A 16,542-nucleotide genomic window follows, 5' to 3' on the forward strand; every position below is an offset into this window, starting at 1 on the left:
ATCAAGATCAGTGAGACTTTTGTTTTTCCTGAGAAACATTCTTTTAATGAAAGACAGTTAATTGTGTATTCTCCCTTATCAACTCCTCTTCTGTGCTCTAGTATCATACTTTAGTACTGTGGGTTAGAGATTGCATAATTAACGCATTAACCCTTTGTGTGCTGGAACTGCACAGTCAGTGTGGGAGTACAAGTGACGTGACGGAGTTAACCCTTTCCTGGCCAGAGCACTCCCTGCTCTGAATGAGATGACTGGCTGTGGCTGTTGTCACTGAAACGGCTCTACTGCTATGACGAGACACCTTGCAAACCCTACAGCCATTTACCTTACAGGGACAGAAAAGGCTTATTTTGTTCATCCCTTCCCCCTCTCTGGCTATGTGAGCCTGTTTTGCTACAGCGTGGAGGAGTTGACTCATTAATTTTCAGTAAGATAGCGAGAAAATGGGGCTAAGCACAAGTAGTGCACACTGACACACACATCTGTTCATCTGAAAATGAGTAACACTTTATTATACTGTACCAAACAGGAAACTTGCCTTTCATAAAATTTACACTGTTTTCAAATATAACAGTGTATCAGAATAGTATGTTTTAAAAGAGCTTTCTCATTGGGATGTTATTTGATTTGGTTTAAAATGATTCAAGAAAGATGTTGCACCATCTTCAATTTAAAGGTCGAAATTGTTTGAAATATGAAAGTAGTACAAATTATGCACAGTGTGAGTAGAGTAAAAGTAGCTGTCCTAAAAACTACTCAAGTAAGAGTAAAAGAGTAGCTCATATAAAAACACCACAAGGTTCCAAAACCTATGCCCCATTATAATAGACACTGTATGCCAACTTTTAAAATACATCACTTATCTGTGATAAACACTACATTAGTCTGATTCCAAAACATAAAAGCGAGACATGATAACAGAAATGAAAAGATTAAAAAGTTATTCTCAATACATGGATCAACTTTTTAAATCGCAATGTATGAAACGCATTGTGGAGCGGAGGGGGGCGGGGCCGGGTCGGAATATCGCGCGCCCGGCCCCCAATCGGCCTGATGAGGCGCGCGAGGGATAAAGGCGGCCTGTGATGATGGTTCGAGAGAGAGAGAGAGAGAGAGAGAGAGAGAATTACGGGCCCGTATGCTCCACACACATTAAAATCAGTTTATATGTAGGGTCTAAATTTCCCTTAATGCCAACAGAGCGTTATTGTTGTGATTAAAACTTGTTCAAACAATGCAAGGAATGCAAAATCTTTTTTTATCTAAAGCAGGATCACTTGGCACGTCATGTCCTGCACAATAGATGAGGTAGAGCAGGCATGGGAAAAGTTGTTTGGTACAGGGGATACATCACGCTTAAAAAGGAATAATTCACCCAAAAATTTAAATGATCTCATAATTTTCTCACCCTCATGCCTTCCCAGATGTGTATGACTTTCTTTCTTCTGCAGAACACAAATTAAGATATTTAGAAGAACATCTCAGCTCTTTTGGTCCATACAATGAAAGTAAATCAGTGCTAAAATATTGAAGCTCCACAAATCACATAAATCAGCATAAAAGTAGTCTAAACCATGTGCCTCTTCAGAAGCAATATAACAGATGTGGTGAGAAACAATCAATATCTAATTCCTCCTCCTTGCTCAGTCAATCTCCACTTTAACTTTCACTTCTTGTTTTTTTGGTGATTCACGTTCTTCATGCATATCGCCACCTACTGTGCAGAGAAGAATTTCTTGCAAAAATGGGCTTAAGTATTGATCTGTTTCTCACCCACACCTGTCATATCATTTTTGAAGTCATGGATTAAACCACTGGTGTTCTATGTATTACTATTATGCTGCGTTTATGTGCTTTTTGGAGCATAAAACTTTTGGCACCCCTTCACTTATATCGAACATTTTACTTACATTTTCCTCCTTTTCAGATGTATTGATTTAGTTCTTGTATCTTTTATGCCCAGAAATAGTTGTTCTCTCATTCTTGAAGTTTGTGACTGGTGGAATGTTCTGCTGAAGTATTGCTCTACAAATGTTGATACTTTTCTATTTTTATAAAGGCTAATCATAATTATAAATATATAAATAATGATTTTATCATCTCTACTTTCCTGGTAATTTATTATTCCAATTAACACACTCTCTACATCAGGGGTCAGTATTATTAAATAACGAACAATATTTAAAAAATATTATTATTAAAAATGTCACTGTTTTATTCTATTACATTAATACTTTTAAAGCTACTCAAGTTATTCTGTCAAAAGTAGTGAGTGGTTTTCTCGTTTCCTTGTTAATGTTGTTTGATTAATAGCCTTTATATGACATAGTCTACTAGACAGTGCTCAATTAGGATACATGTACACATAATTTTGATGCAAATACACTTTTTGTCCCACCGTTTAAATTCACTTTAGACATGAACGACTGCGTTTACATTAAATCCTCATCAAGACGGGCATTGGCGAAATTATAAAGTGTATTTGGCCATTTAGACGCATGCCCGCATTACCGCTCAAACATTAGCCACCTGTCAATCAAACATGCAGCTACAGATGCCAGGAAATAAAAAGTAAATCTTTTTTAATCAGGATTAATGCTGATATCTGGCTTGAGCAAGTTAAAGTCACATGACACAATCAAGCAATTGGCCCTTTTCACTGTGGTGCGGCCGGTTTAAATTAAATCAGGACAGTGAAGTAGTGAACACAGTTGGTGGGAAAATAGTGCAGTAAAAGTACAGTTACAGCACTTAAAATATACTCAAGAAAAAGTATTTAAAAAATTTGACTACTTAAAGTACAATTCTTGGGAAAAAAGTAGTTACAGTAACGTGAGTATTTGTAATTTATTACTTTACACCCCTGGCACAGAGGTAATTTCACTGCGTGTTGAAAGTAAAAGTTGGTTTAACTTGTTCTGTGTACAAAGACCAGATTCACAGATCCAAATGTCATTAAATAGTGTCTGTACCCTTTCTGTTTTTTACAGTCAGTTGTTGATTAAAAACAACAAAAGAAACATTTAATTTGAATCACACATGGATGCTCTAAATAAATTATGCACGTCTTCTCTCCTTATAAGTGCTCTCTGGCTGATACAGCTAGTCTTAAAAAAAAAACTGTACCGATTAAGCACGTGTTCTACATATCAATGTAAAAACTTGTTAATATTTAAAAAAAAAAATGGAAGAAAAATATGTATTCAACATACATAATGTTAATCATCTACTAACAAGGCCACATGTCAACATCTGTGTAGATGGTAGCGAGTGGTGGTGGTGTAGTGGTCTAAGCACATAACTGGTAATCTGGTAATCAGAAGAATGCTGTTTCGACACCCACCACCATTGTGTCCTTGAGCAAGGCACTTAACTCCAGGTTGCTCCAGGGGGATTGTCCCTGTAATAAGGGCTCTGTAAGTCGCTTTGGATAAAAGCGTCTGCCAAATGCATAAATGTAAATGTAAGCGAAAAATCAGTTCTCGTAGTCAGCGTGTTGAATGCAGGAGAAATAGGCAGGAGTAAAGACCTGAGCGACTTTGACGGGCTAAATTGTTAGGGCTAGACATTTGGGTCATAGCATATCTGAAGGCTTGTTCAGATATGCTTGGTGCTCCTGGTCAGCAGTGGCGAGTACCTACCAGGAGGGACAACAACATACCGGCAACAGGGTGTTGGGCGCCCAAGGCTCATCAACGTGCAAGGGAAACAAAGGCTATCCCATCTGGTCCGAACCAAAGGTCTACTGGTGGTGGTGTCACAGAAAACTTTATTGGTGGTTACGGGAGGAATGGGTCACAAATTACAGTGCATCGCTTACTGATACCTATGGGGCTGCGTAGATGCAGACCGGTCAGAGTCCCCATAATGACCCCTATCAACTGTCGAAAATGCTTACAGTGATCACGCGAGCATAGAAACTTGACCTTGGATCTGTGGAAGATGGTTGACTTGTCCGATGAGTCTGGTTTTCTTTTACATCACGTGGACAGCCGTGTACGTGTGCGCTGTTTATCCATGGAATCGATGGCATCAGGATGCACTGTGGCAAGACGACAAGCCAGTAGAGGGAGTGTGATGCTCAGGCTTGTCGTCTTGTACAGGTACCAGGTACACCCTTCATGGCAATGTTATACCCTGATGGAAGTGGCCTCTTTCAGCAGGATAATGTGACCTGCCACATTGCACACATTGTTCGGGAATGGTTTGAAGGACATGACTGAGAGTTCAAGGTGTTGCCATGGCCTCCAAATTCCCCAGATCTCAGTCCGATTGAGTATCTGTGGGATGTGCTGGATCAGCAAGTCCGATTCACGGCGGCTCCACCTCGAAACTTAGAGGACTTGAAAGATCTGCTGCTAATGTCTTGGTGCAGATACCACAGGACACCTTCAGGGGTCTTTTAGATTCCATGCCTCTGCTGGTCAGCGCTGTTTTGGCGACAGCGCATAATGCAGGTGGTCATAATGATTTGGCTCATCAGTGTAATATATGCAATTTCAACGCATTAATTAATAGAATTTCTTTGAAATATTAAAAAAATGGACATTATAACACAAATGTACCCATATGAATCGAAATTTTATCGAGAGCTTGTGAATCGGAGTTGAACCAAATCGTGAAATCTGTATCAGTATTCAGCCCTAGGATGAAAGCCATGAACGCAGCAAAATTACTGCATTTTCAAATTAAAGCATAAATAGTGTGTATGAGGTTTAAAGCATGTTATGGTCAAGAGATTTGTATCAAATTAGTAGGTTACATTGGGATCTTATTTGTTGAGAATTTTTTTTGGATTTATATAAAAAGTTGATTTGTTTTTAACCTTTTTGAAGTATTCAAGTAGTACATCTTCATTTGTTAGTTCAAAAGCACAATTAAATATGAGGTGTGTGCAAATTTAACTGTTTTCTACATCCTAGCTAAAGCACGGGAGGCTCCAGAAAATCGTGTTGAAGCAGAGGTTGTCCCAAAGGTTGCACGTATGACTGTATCAGGCAAGAAGCAGACCATGGGCTTTGATGTGCGAAGGTAAGCCAATTAAGATGTGCAGGGTGTTTTTTGCTTAGTGGTGTAAGAGCTAGGCTCCTAAGTGAAAGGTTGTAGGTTCATACCCAGCAAAGGGAAGATCTGTGATCGATCAACATTGTGTCCATGAACAAAGCACTTTAATGAGTGTACTGTCGGGCTGTGTTATAGGGTTAAAAACATTTTGGTGGAGCTCAACTAAATAGAACAAAATGCTAGGGCCTTAAGATTTTACAATTTTCCAAGTTGAACTACTTTTGACTCAACCTGGAGTCTTAAAAATCCATGTGCTATATAGACAAAATTGCAAAGTAGCACAGAAGGAATGCAAGAAGGCATCTTGTAAAATCGTTAGCTAAATACTTAATTATTAAATAAGTGAGGAACTCTGTGTTTATAGCTTGATATATTGTGTTCCTAAGATGTCACTCTGTTTTTTGCAATAGTCATAACAAGTACAATATATCAATCTAGGTGTTTAGACTAGGCCCATGTTTGTCTGTCTGCTTACCACAGAGCTGGCTGGTGCCTGTAGATTAATCTTAAACACTAACCCACAGCCTATCACTCCCACTCCTAAAGCCACAGACCACACCCGTTGGGCTTAATAAAAAGGCTGTTGGAGTTTCTGCAGGTGGAGCAGCTATAGTACTTTTGTTTAATGGTTACAAATTTTGTTCAAATTAGTATTGTTATAATAGTGGACATGTGCTGAAGTTTTCACAATCTTTCCAAATATTTACATTTCCAAAAAATGTGTATGTTTCCTGTCAAAAACAACATATTACGTTAACTGACCTTGTTAAGATGTTTTTGACATAGAAAGTTAAAAATCTCATGTATTTATATAAATCAAAGGACCTTAATTGGAGTAGATAGCATTTTAAATCAGAAGCAAATTAACACAATGCTGTGAAGAGAGATAGAATTGCAGAACGTTTAGTATTAGGATTTTGCTTGTTTAGCTAACAAAACATCGAAAATAATTCCGCAATTTCAATAGACATATTTTTTTTTAGATGTGACCCATGACCTCAAGACAGTTAGACATAGTGAACAGATTGTATCTGTATCCCTCACAGCCTCACTTTCATTATTGTCAAATTAAATATGGCATCTATCACGAATGAGTTCTGTTGTATTGAAAATCAGGAAACTCTTAGGTGATGATTGCTTTTGGGTTTTTGTCAAGAGCGGAAGAAAATGGCATTGTTGCCACATCAGTCCGCAGAGGGCCGAACCCTGAGGTCATTGCTACACCATTCATGGAGACTCCATCGAAGCCAGCGGTTGTTAGTGAAGATGCTTCCGGCCCTACCCCACACCGCCCTGCTGGAAAGAGCAAACAACAGCTCAACATCCGTGCCGAACTGGAGAAGAGACACGGAGGGAAACATTTACTCAACCTGGTTGTCATAGGTGAGACATTCTCACTCTTTCTATATGCCATATACAGTATCAGTGTATTCATTAATTGGTGTTAAATTAATTTACACCTTTGATTAATTTTATTCAGTTATCAGTTGGGAAAAAAAAAAAATCCGTAAACTACAATGGCCCTAAAAGTATTTGGACGCATACTAAAATGTATGTTATTAGATACAACATATCGAACTAAGTGGCAACTGCAAACAAATGATGCTAGACCTTTTCTCCAAAAAAAACAGTTTAACTTTTCCTAGCCATATTTGCAATTTATTTTAATGAACTGGTCCAAAGCCCATTCTTAGTGGATATACAGTGGCAAGAAAAAGTATGTGAACCCTTTGGAATTAACTGTTGTTTTTTGTTGTTGTTTTTTTTGCATTAATTGGTCATAAAATGTGATCTCCTCTCCATCAAAGTCACAAGTATAGATAAACACAATGTACTTAAGCTACATCACACAACCAGGTTAAGGTCTGGGCTCTGACTGGGCCACTCCAAAAGCTGGATTCTTTTTTTGAAGACATTCTGTAGTCAAGGGGTACTCAATAGGTGGACTCCGGTCCAGATCCGGACCGAAGGACAATTCAATAAAGAAAACTATTCCCTAGTGCTGAACACACTTTTATTCCTGCTGTCCACTTGTTGCCTCTCTCCCCTGCTGTAGAGGCAACACAAAGCCTAATTTACAGTACGTAGTTGCAGGCCCTGTTATTTTAACAACAGTAGGAGAGACAATGCCACAGACACTGACATATTTTGCTTAAACACTGCAGAAAACAAAAATGAAGCAAAGTGATACCATCTTACCGTCTGATATGTGATTCAGATGGTTCAGCAAAGCCAGGCTTATGTCAGGACAAGTTAACGTGCCGCCTTTAGAGTTTAATCAGCATATTACGAGCCTTTCATATAAAAAAAAACTGATTTTTGTCATCATGGCATGGGTGGCAAGGAAAGCCTATTTATACTTAAATTAAGCAAACAGTATTTTAATGCTTTACTGATATGTAAATTGTTTGTAAGTAGATTCTCACGTTAAGGGAATATAAAAATGGTCAATTCAGACTTTTACTTTTTTTTTTCTCAGGGGACACCCCTGAACCCCCATACAGAGTGTTTTATCCACCAAAAGGCCTCCTATATCCCATACATATATATTCTGAATGTAAAAATATTGTACTGCTGTCATTCAGCTTCAAAACGAACTGTTGATCTTTTAATATTCATATCTATGTGCTATGTACTGAGTAAGTCTTAATTAAATATTTGAATGTTTTGGTAGAAGATCCCTCAGATCCCACTACTTTTTTTCAGTACTATTGCTGCCAATGTTGTTAGTTACAATACATGTAAGCAGCATATTTTGGACCTTTGCTAGGAAGGAAATGTAGAGACCAGACCTCTTGGAACATTGAGTAATAAATACCCCTACCGTAGTAGATTTACTTGGATGTTTATTGTCATTGTCCTGCTGCATCACCCAAGTTCTACTGAGTTTTTGCTGGCACACAGACATTCTGACATTATCCTGTAGGATATCTTGATAATCTTGGGAACTCATTTTTCCCTTGATGATGGCAAGCGCTCCAGGTACCAAAGCAGCCCCAAATCAAGATGCTCCCTCCACCGTACTTCACCGTTTGGATGATGTTTTCATGTAGGTATGCGTTGCCTTTTTTACACCATACGTAATGCTGCATGTCGTTTCCAAAAACTTCAACCTTAGTTTCCTTAGTCCACAAAACATTTTCCCAGTAGCATTGAGGAGTGTCAAGGTTGACTTTGGCAAACTTCAGGCTCGCAGTTATGTTTTTGTTGGAAAGCAGCCGCTTCCTTCGTGGTGTCCTGCCATGCCCGTTTCTGTGTAGAACACTCATGGACAGAGATGTTAAGAAGTTCCAATGATTTCTTCAAGTCTTTAGTTATAACTCTATGGTTCTTTTATTCCTCACTGAGCATTCTATGGTGTGCCCTTTGAGTCATTTTGGCTGGACGGCCACTTCTAGGGAGTGTAGCCATAGTACTAAATCATCTCCATTTATAGACAATTATTCTTATTGTGGACAAATGAATATCTAAGCTATTCGAGATATCTTTGTTACCCTTTCCAGCTTTATGCAAAGCAACAATTCTTGATCGTCTGTCTTCTGAGATCTCTTTTTTTAGGTATAGCCCACGTCAGCAGATGGTTCTTGTGAATGGCAAACTGAAAATGTTTGAGTGCTTTTTATAAGTGAGTAGCTCTAACCCACACCTCCTATCTAATTTCATTAATTACATTCCAGGTTTGCTTACTCCTGACTCTAATTAGCTTTTGATGACATTAGCATAGAGGTTCACATACTTTTTCCAAACTTCACTGTGAATGTTTAAACGATATGTTCAATAACAATACAATAATTTGTGTGAAATTATTTAAAACAGATTGTGTTTGTTCATTATTGTAACTTAGATGTAGATGAAACCAGATTTTAAGATAAATGTATATATAAATTAATGTAATGCCAAAGGGTTTACATACTTTTCTTTCCACAGTATATTCATGAGGTCTAGTTTATCACATTAACAGCGAACTTGTTCTATTAAGTTTTACAACCAGTGTCTAATGGCTTTTTCTCGTCAGTTTGACTAGTATATATCTTGTTTTGTATTTGTAAACCCAACTTTTTTTTTTTTTTTAAATAGTTTGCCAAATGCAACAACATGCATAGTCCTTTTAGGCCCACTGTACATGGAGTGAGGCTGGTTTCAAAGGAACTTCCAGTGATTTCTAGTGTGTCTGTGTGTACAGGTCATGTAGATGCTGGTAAGAGCACTCTCATGGGTCATGTGTTGTATCTACTGGGGAATGTTAATAAGAGAACCATGCATAAATATGAGCAGGAAGCCAAGAAAGCTGGCAAAGCCTCTTTCGCCTATGCATGGGTCCTGGACGAGACAGGAGAGGAGAGAGACAGGTCAGTTTTAACACACACAGATCAGAAGTGTTGGTGTGAATCTCACAAAACCTACACTGTAAAAAAACAATGTGCTGATATTGATAAAAAATATAGTGCATCATTTTTGCGAATGAGTTCACGAATTGCTTGAAGCAATTTTAAGCAAATTCCAATTTTAAGCAATGTTACCTAAAAACCTTAGTTGGCGATGCCCAAATTAATGAGCTTTCCTGCAAAAATGTTTACTTAAAATACTGTGTCATGCCAGCTAATAGTTTTTTTTTTTTTAACCCTAAGAGTCTAGGTTTACCCAACTATGCGTTTTAAGCTAATTTAGCTCAATTTTAAGTGCTATTAGCAGCTTAAACTTCTAAAGTTCTGTTCATTTATTTTTTATTAAAATGAAGAAACAACAGACACCTGGTGAATATCAAGGGTTTTATTGTCAACCTTCAGCATCAATACAGGCCAGCTGAATAACACTGTAAAACTTGCCTGTTATTTACAAATTCACACTTAGATATTCCCACTGCCCACTTAAAAAAATAAGTGGGCAGTGCAATGATTAAAGAATTTAATTAAATCAAAATAATTAAAAATGCATTTTAACAGACTGCAGACTAATACACAGGTAGGAGACAACTGTCTCAACTAGTTTGTATTTATAAATGAAACTATTCATTCAAAAGATCTTAAATTTGCCTGGCCATGCAATTCAACAACACTTACTGTATGGGTAGCTAATATGAAGAGCTTAAAATTTTATGCACTTACCTACATTTTGACAGACGTCCCCAACTCATTTTTGAGGACAATCATTAGTGTTGAAAGGCAACTTTTGCTCTTCCTGCTCTAGCTATGATGGCATCTGCTCCTGTCTATGCTTAGTCAAGCTGGTCTTCCTAAATGCATAGAAATAATCTTTGTTAGTGTATATTAACTGTTTCCATTGTATTTATTTGCATAATTAAATATCCCAAAAATCAATAATTACAGAGTATATAAAACATTTAAAGTTCACGCAAAAATATAAATGATCTAATTTACTCACCCTCATTTCATCCCAGATGTCTATAAAGGGCTTGGCGATATGTAAAAAATAGTTTAGCGATAATTGCCTTAAACATTTTTGCGATATCCGATTACGTCGTCAGCCCCCCTGCCGAGGGTCAGTTAATTTTTTGCTTTATTGATTTTGGTTTAAAATTTTTATTCATTTATTGAAACATGAAAAACATTAACAAAAGACATTCACATTAAATGAAAAAAAGCAATAAATAACGGAGTGATCAAAAAATCTTATTTAACCACCCCCCCAAATCCAAACATTTACTATCTCCCATCGACACCATTTGCATATCACACAAGCAGCTGTCAATACAACAGATGGAAAATTACCAATAGCCAACAGATTAAGAATTAAAGACGAATATAAATGTTAAAACAATAATAATTCGATTAAATAAGCCTAATAAATTCAAGTAACAAGTTTTGGTAATACAGTTAATGTTGCCTAGTGAAAATAAAAACAAAATTTAAGGTTCAAGGTGAACGTGTCTTGCATTACTTGGGTTTACCATGCACCAACATGGTTTTGTCATTTCCCAATATTGTCGATCATCATCTGTTCGCAGTTGGCCTCGGGATCTTTGTAAGACATTGTCGATATTCGATTACATCATCACATCGCCCAGCCCTAGATGTGTATGACTTTCTTCAGCAGAACACAAACATTTTTAGAAGAGTATTTCAGCTCTGTAGGTCCATACAATGCAAAAAGCACATAAAGGCAGCATAAAAGTAATCCATAAGACTCCAGTGGTTAAATCGATGTCTTCAGAAGCAATATAAGTGTGGGTGAGAAACAAGTATTTCTTTTGTGCATATCACCACCTACTGGGCAAGGAGAAATTATTATAGAAAATGACTTCAATATTGAGCCGTTTATCACCTACGCCTATCATATCGCTTCTGAAGATATGGATTTAACCAGAGTCAATTTAGCAGAGATGGGCCACTTCTATTAAAATTAATGGGAGAAATTGGAAAGCCCAACGGCAGCCCATGGTCAACAGATGTAGAAAGGAAGTCCTGCCTTTCAGGTATAAGATCCTGTCAACTTTTAGAGACAGACATCGCCAGTAATTTAACTCGAGAATGTGCATTAGCTATACAAGCTATATATATATTTTTTTTACGTAATCTGAGATAAAGAAGCACAATTTATGATTTTCAGTGTTTTCAGACATCACTGCTGATTTGAAATTTTTTCTTTGATCGTAATCTTTCCCCATTCAAGTAGATTGGAGCTGCACTGTCATGACTGGAAATATCCTCCCGAGAGTGTTCCAAAGATGGCCATCAGGGGAATGACTTACTAGAAAGACTTTGATTTAACAACTGGAGTCTTTTGGATTAAGTGCTTTTTGGAGTTTCAAATTTCTGGCCTCCATTCACTTGCAATGTATGGACCAACAGACCTGAGATATTCTTCTAAAAATCTTCATTTGTGTTCAGCAGAAGAAAGAAATCTGAGAAGGCATGAGGGCGAGTAAATTATGAGAGAATTTTCATTTCAAACACACAGCTATTTAACCACTGTACCAAAGGCATACATTTATATAAAAGTCAGCTTATGTGTTAAAATGGTGCTATGTAAACATGAATGATGTTTTCCAAAAGTGTTTCCTTTTTATTTTTTGCCTTGAAAACCTCAGATGACTCTTCTTTCAGTTATTGTGGTAGACCTGCCAGGACTATTATTTAAATTACCCTAACCTGTTAGACAAAAACCGGTATGTGTATGGCTAGTTTACACATATGATTCAAGATCAGGGTGTCTCCTTTGGGCAAACCAAAAATTATAATTCTCTCATCATTTATGCACTCTTATGCCATATCAAACCCTTCTGTCTGACTTCGGCTGAACACAAACAAAGATTTTATTTATGGATATGTGATGTGTATATCAACACATCAATGAGGTTAAAAACTTTCAAGATCCAGAAAGGACAGTAAGGCCGCATCAAAGAAGTTCATACTTAAGTGGAAATCTCGGTTTGTGTTCCATAGAATACAGAAAGTTATACTAGTTTGAGAAGGCATAAGGGTTTTTCACAAGGGTTTTTCTATGAAAAAAGCATATTTGGGTGAACTACTAAAATCTTTTGATGAAGCTGAACATTAACGAACACTTAGCTAATGTAAGCTGGTTTCCCTTTAAGATGAAGAGGTTCAATGAGACATTTGCATTAAAACATTTAAAATTGGTGTAGAAAATTATTGGACTTGGAGTTACAGTGGAAGTCAGAAGTTTACATACACCTTAGCCAAATACATTTCAACTCAGTTTTTCATGATTCCTGTCATTTAATTGTAGAAAACATTCCCTGTCTAAGGTCAGTTAGGATCACTACTTCATTTTAAGAATGTCAGAATAATAGTAAAGATAATAATTTATTTCAGCTTTTCTTTCTTCCATCACATTCCCAGTGGGTCAGAAGTTTACATACACATTGTTAGTATTTGGTAGAATTGCCTTTAAATTGTTTAACTTGGGTCAAACATTTTGGGTAGCCTTCCACAAGCTTCTCACAATAAGTTGCTGGAATTTTGACCCATTCCTCCAGACAGAACTTGTGTTAAAGAGTCAGGTTTGTAGGCCTCCTTGCTTGCACACGTTTTTCAGTTCTGCACACACATTTTCTATTGTATTGAGGTCAGGACTTTGTGTTGACCACTCCAATACCTTGAATTTGTTGTCCTTAAGCCATTTTGCCACAACTTTGGACATATGCTTGTGGTCATTGTCCATTTGGAAGACCCATTTGCGACCAAGCTTTAACTTCCTGTCTGATGTCTTGATATGTTTCTTCAATATATGCACATAATTTCCTTCCCCATGATGCCATCTATTTTGTGTAGTGCACCAGTCCCTCCTTAAGCAAACCACTCCCAAAATATGATGCTGCCACCCCCATGCCGCACGGTTGGGATGGTGTTCTTCGGCTTGCAAGCCTCACCCTTTTTCCTCCAGACATAACGATGATCATTATGGCCAAACAGTTCAATATTTGTTTCATTAGACCAGAGGACATTTCTCCAGAAAGTAAGATCTTTGTCCCCATGTATCTCCTTCCTGATGGGTATAGTGGCTGCGTGGTCCCATGGTGTTTATACTTGCGTACTATTGTTTGAAAAGATGAACGTGGTACATTTCAAGCATTTGGAAATTGCTCCCATGGATGAACCAGACTTGTGGAGTTCAGCAGTTTTTTCTGAGATCTTAGCTGATTTCTTTTGATTTTCCCCTGATGTCAAGCAAAGAGGCACTGAGTTTGAAGTTAGGCCTTAAAACAGTACACCTCCAATTCAGTACACCTCCTATCAGAAGCTAATTGTCTAAAGGCTTGACATAATTTTCTGGAATTTTCCAAGCTTCTTTGTGTATGTGAACGTCTGACCCACTGGAATTGTGATATAGTCAATTTAAAATTAAACTATTGTTGGAAAAATTACTCATGTCATGTAGTACTCAAGTAGATGTCCTAAACGATTTGCCAAAACTGTAGCTTGCTAATATTACATTTGTGGAGTGGTTCAAAAATTAGTTTAAATGACTTCAACCTAAGTGTATGCAAACTTCTGACTTTAAATGTACCTATTTCCTGATGAGTGAAATGAGTGATGCCCGAGAGCACAGTATTTTCCATGAGAAAAGTATGGTGTAAGCGCCACACACAGAAAATTAATTATTGTCATTGACAACGTCAAAATCGTTTAAGGCAAGCGGCAACCACAAAAAACTCATTACAGACCGAAATTTCACATGATATTGATGCATGTATTTATTCATGTTGTCTTTAGTTTGCATTAAACATTTTAAATTGTTGTAGAAAAGAAATTAACTTGCTGGAATAACCAGTTGTTTGCTGAGTTTCTGCGATGCGAGTGAGGACTTAAAGCTGCCACATGATTGACTGCCCTGAGCAGTGGTTGAAGATTAGGAGTGTCTGCCCGTTGAAAAGATTTGCAGTTTGTGTTTGTTTGACTATGAAGATGTACACATCTAATTAGCCTCATTCAGGCAAATGTTTAACATACTGTAGATTTGCAAACTTAACGTAACGCAAGTTAACGTAACTTCTATAAGCGAATATAAACTTAAATACACAGAAAATTGGTAGCAAAAAATAACTGATTCTGATTTCCCCAGTTCTACTGATTTCACACTATGTTTAAAGTAATTTACTGTTGAATTTTTTGCCAAAAACTTTGTGTTGTCCACCATGAGCTCTCCTCATCCAAAATGGCAGCCAGTCCCAAATATGCTTGCTTAAAATTCAATCACATTCTGCATCACGTGGTTTCCCATGGAATCTTCAAAAATTAGGCTGGGTTTACTAAACTTCAGATTATTGTCGCTTCACTAAAAACAATTAGCAACGTTTCTTTATTATTATGAGGACAGAATAATCTCAATATCTTGTCACAAATATAGCATTTAAGGAAAGTTGACATTACATTTTTAGTATTTCAGTTTCAGTTTATTTTATTTAGCAATATTTGCTGAAGCAAGGAATAATTTTTCTTCAGTGTATATAATCATACAAACAACTATTATCAAAGATAATTTATTACAAAAATGGGAATCTAATGAGTATCAGCATTGAGGATTATGGGAATTACACACAAAATGCATGAGCGCATTACAGTAATGTGATGGTTTCATTTGTTTCTAATGAAAATGGTGTCTAATTTTCTTGATGCCGAATATAATTGCTTGTTTTTGTGTTTGTTCTTTGTAAAGGGATCAATGGAAAGGAGGCGGCGAGAACCGGCTTGTCAATATAAATAATAGTTTAATATAAACCTTAAACAAATACAAACACACACGATGGACATGTCCGTTAATGATCTCTCTCTCTCTCCCGCACAATTCTCTGCAGTCGACCTTTATCCCTCACGGAGGCTGGATTAGCCTAATACAGGACCGGGTGTGTAGGATCACGACCCGGCCCCATCCTCCGCCCTGCCACATTCCTCCCTCGTTCTCTCAGGCTGGGGAGCCCCCAGCATGACGTACCCCTCCCCCTCTCTTTCCCTGGGCGAGGGTGTGCCCTAAGCCCCGTCTGCCGGCAGGTCATCCCCGTCTACCTGGAAGAGGGAGGGAAACAGAAATAATTAAACTGGGGGGGTACCTCCTGTAACAGTGTAGTACCCCCCAAAAAAACACTGTAAAATTTAAAAGAGAGGGAAAAGGCCAACGCAGAGCGGCAGTGAGAGAGAGAGGAGAGAGAGATAAAAAAAAAAAAAAGAAAAGTTAATTAGCCTAATACGGGACCGGGTGTGTAGGATCACGACCCGGCCCCGCCCTCCACCCTGCCACATTCCTATTTCATAGAATGCCTTAAACCATGCCTCATTTGTTCAAAAGATCATCTGCTCACTTTTTGTCTTTTAGAGGTGTGACTATGGATGTGGGCATGACAAAGTTTGAGACAGACTCTAAGGTTATTACACTGATGGATGCACCAGGACACAAGGACTTTATTCCGAACATGATCACAGGGGCTGCGCAGGTACTTTCATTTGCTCCCTTCTCGCTCTTCCTGGTGCTCTTTATTCGCCTATTCATGTGTGTGTGTGTGTGCGTGTGTGTGTGCGCGTGCGTGTGTGTGTGCGTGCGTGTGTGTGTGTGAGTGTGTGCGTGCGTGTGTGTGTGCGCGCGCGCGTGCGCACAGGAGTTTACGAGAGGACAACGATGCGTGTGCATAATTTCTTGTGAAAGTCTCAATGAAACTTTTGCTTTGTGGATTTGGGTGCTGCCGCCACTAGTAGTCTGTATATGAGTGTCTGTGTTTGGATTTGGCTGATACCAACAAATGAAATGAATGAAATTAGTCACCTTGTACAGGTCGGATTTACTCATTTCCTCCCAACAGTCTGATGAGAGGGTTTTTGGGGGCAAATGAGTGTGGGTGTGTGTATTGCGGGTGGGGGTGTGTATTAGGTCTACTATGTCTCATTGTGTGATGTCTGTTGAAATTGACGTGACAAAGCAATATTGATATGGAATACTTAAATGTTTAGTGACCTCAGAAAGATGCATGTGAGCTTCTTACTAACGTTTTATTACTTCTTGAGG

At 37.9% G+C, this 16,542-nt stretch overlaps 1 protein-coding gene across 3 annotated transcripts in view; it reads left to right on the top strand.

The window, feature by feature from the left end:
* hbs1l (HBS1-like translational GTPase) overlaps positions 1 to 16,542 on the top strand; it is a 55,374-nt gene that overhangs the window by 21,934 nt on the left and 16,898 nt on the right. For all 3 annotated transcript variants that reach the window (XM_052091285.1, XM_052091286.1, XM_052091288.1), the window contains 4 exons: positions 4,923 to 5,031; positions 6,221 to 6,447; positions 9,248 to 9,413; positions 15,859 to 15,976. In XM_052091285.1, the coding sequence (XP_051947245.1) occupies positions 4,923 to 5,031; positions 6,221 to 6,447; positions 9,248 to 9,413; positions 15,859 to 15,976 (620 nt within the window). The remainder of the gene's footprint in view (positions 1 to 4,922; positions 5,032 to 6,220; positions 6,448 to 9,247; positions 9,414 to 15,858; positions 15,977 to 16,542) is intronic.

Source organism: Xyrauchen texanus, chromosome 25 (genome assembly GCF_025860055.1).
Source record: "Xyrauchen texanus isolate HMW12.3.18 chromosome 25, RBS_HiC_50CHRs, whole genome shotgun sequence".
Classification (NCBI taxonomy): domain Eukaryota; kingdom Metazoa; phylum Chordata; class Actinopteri; order Cypriniformes; family Catostomidae; genus Xyrauchen; species Xyrauchen texanus.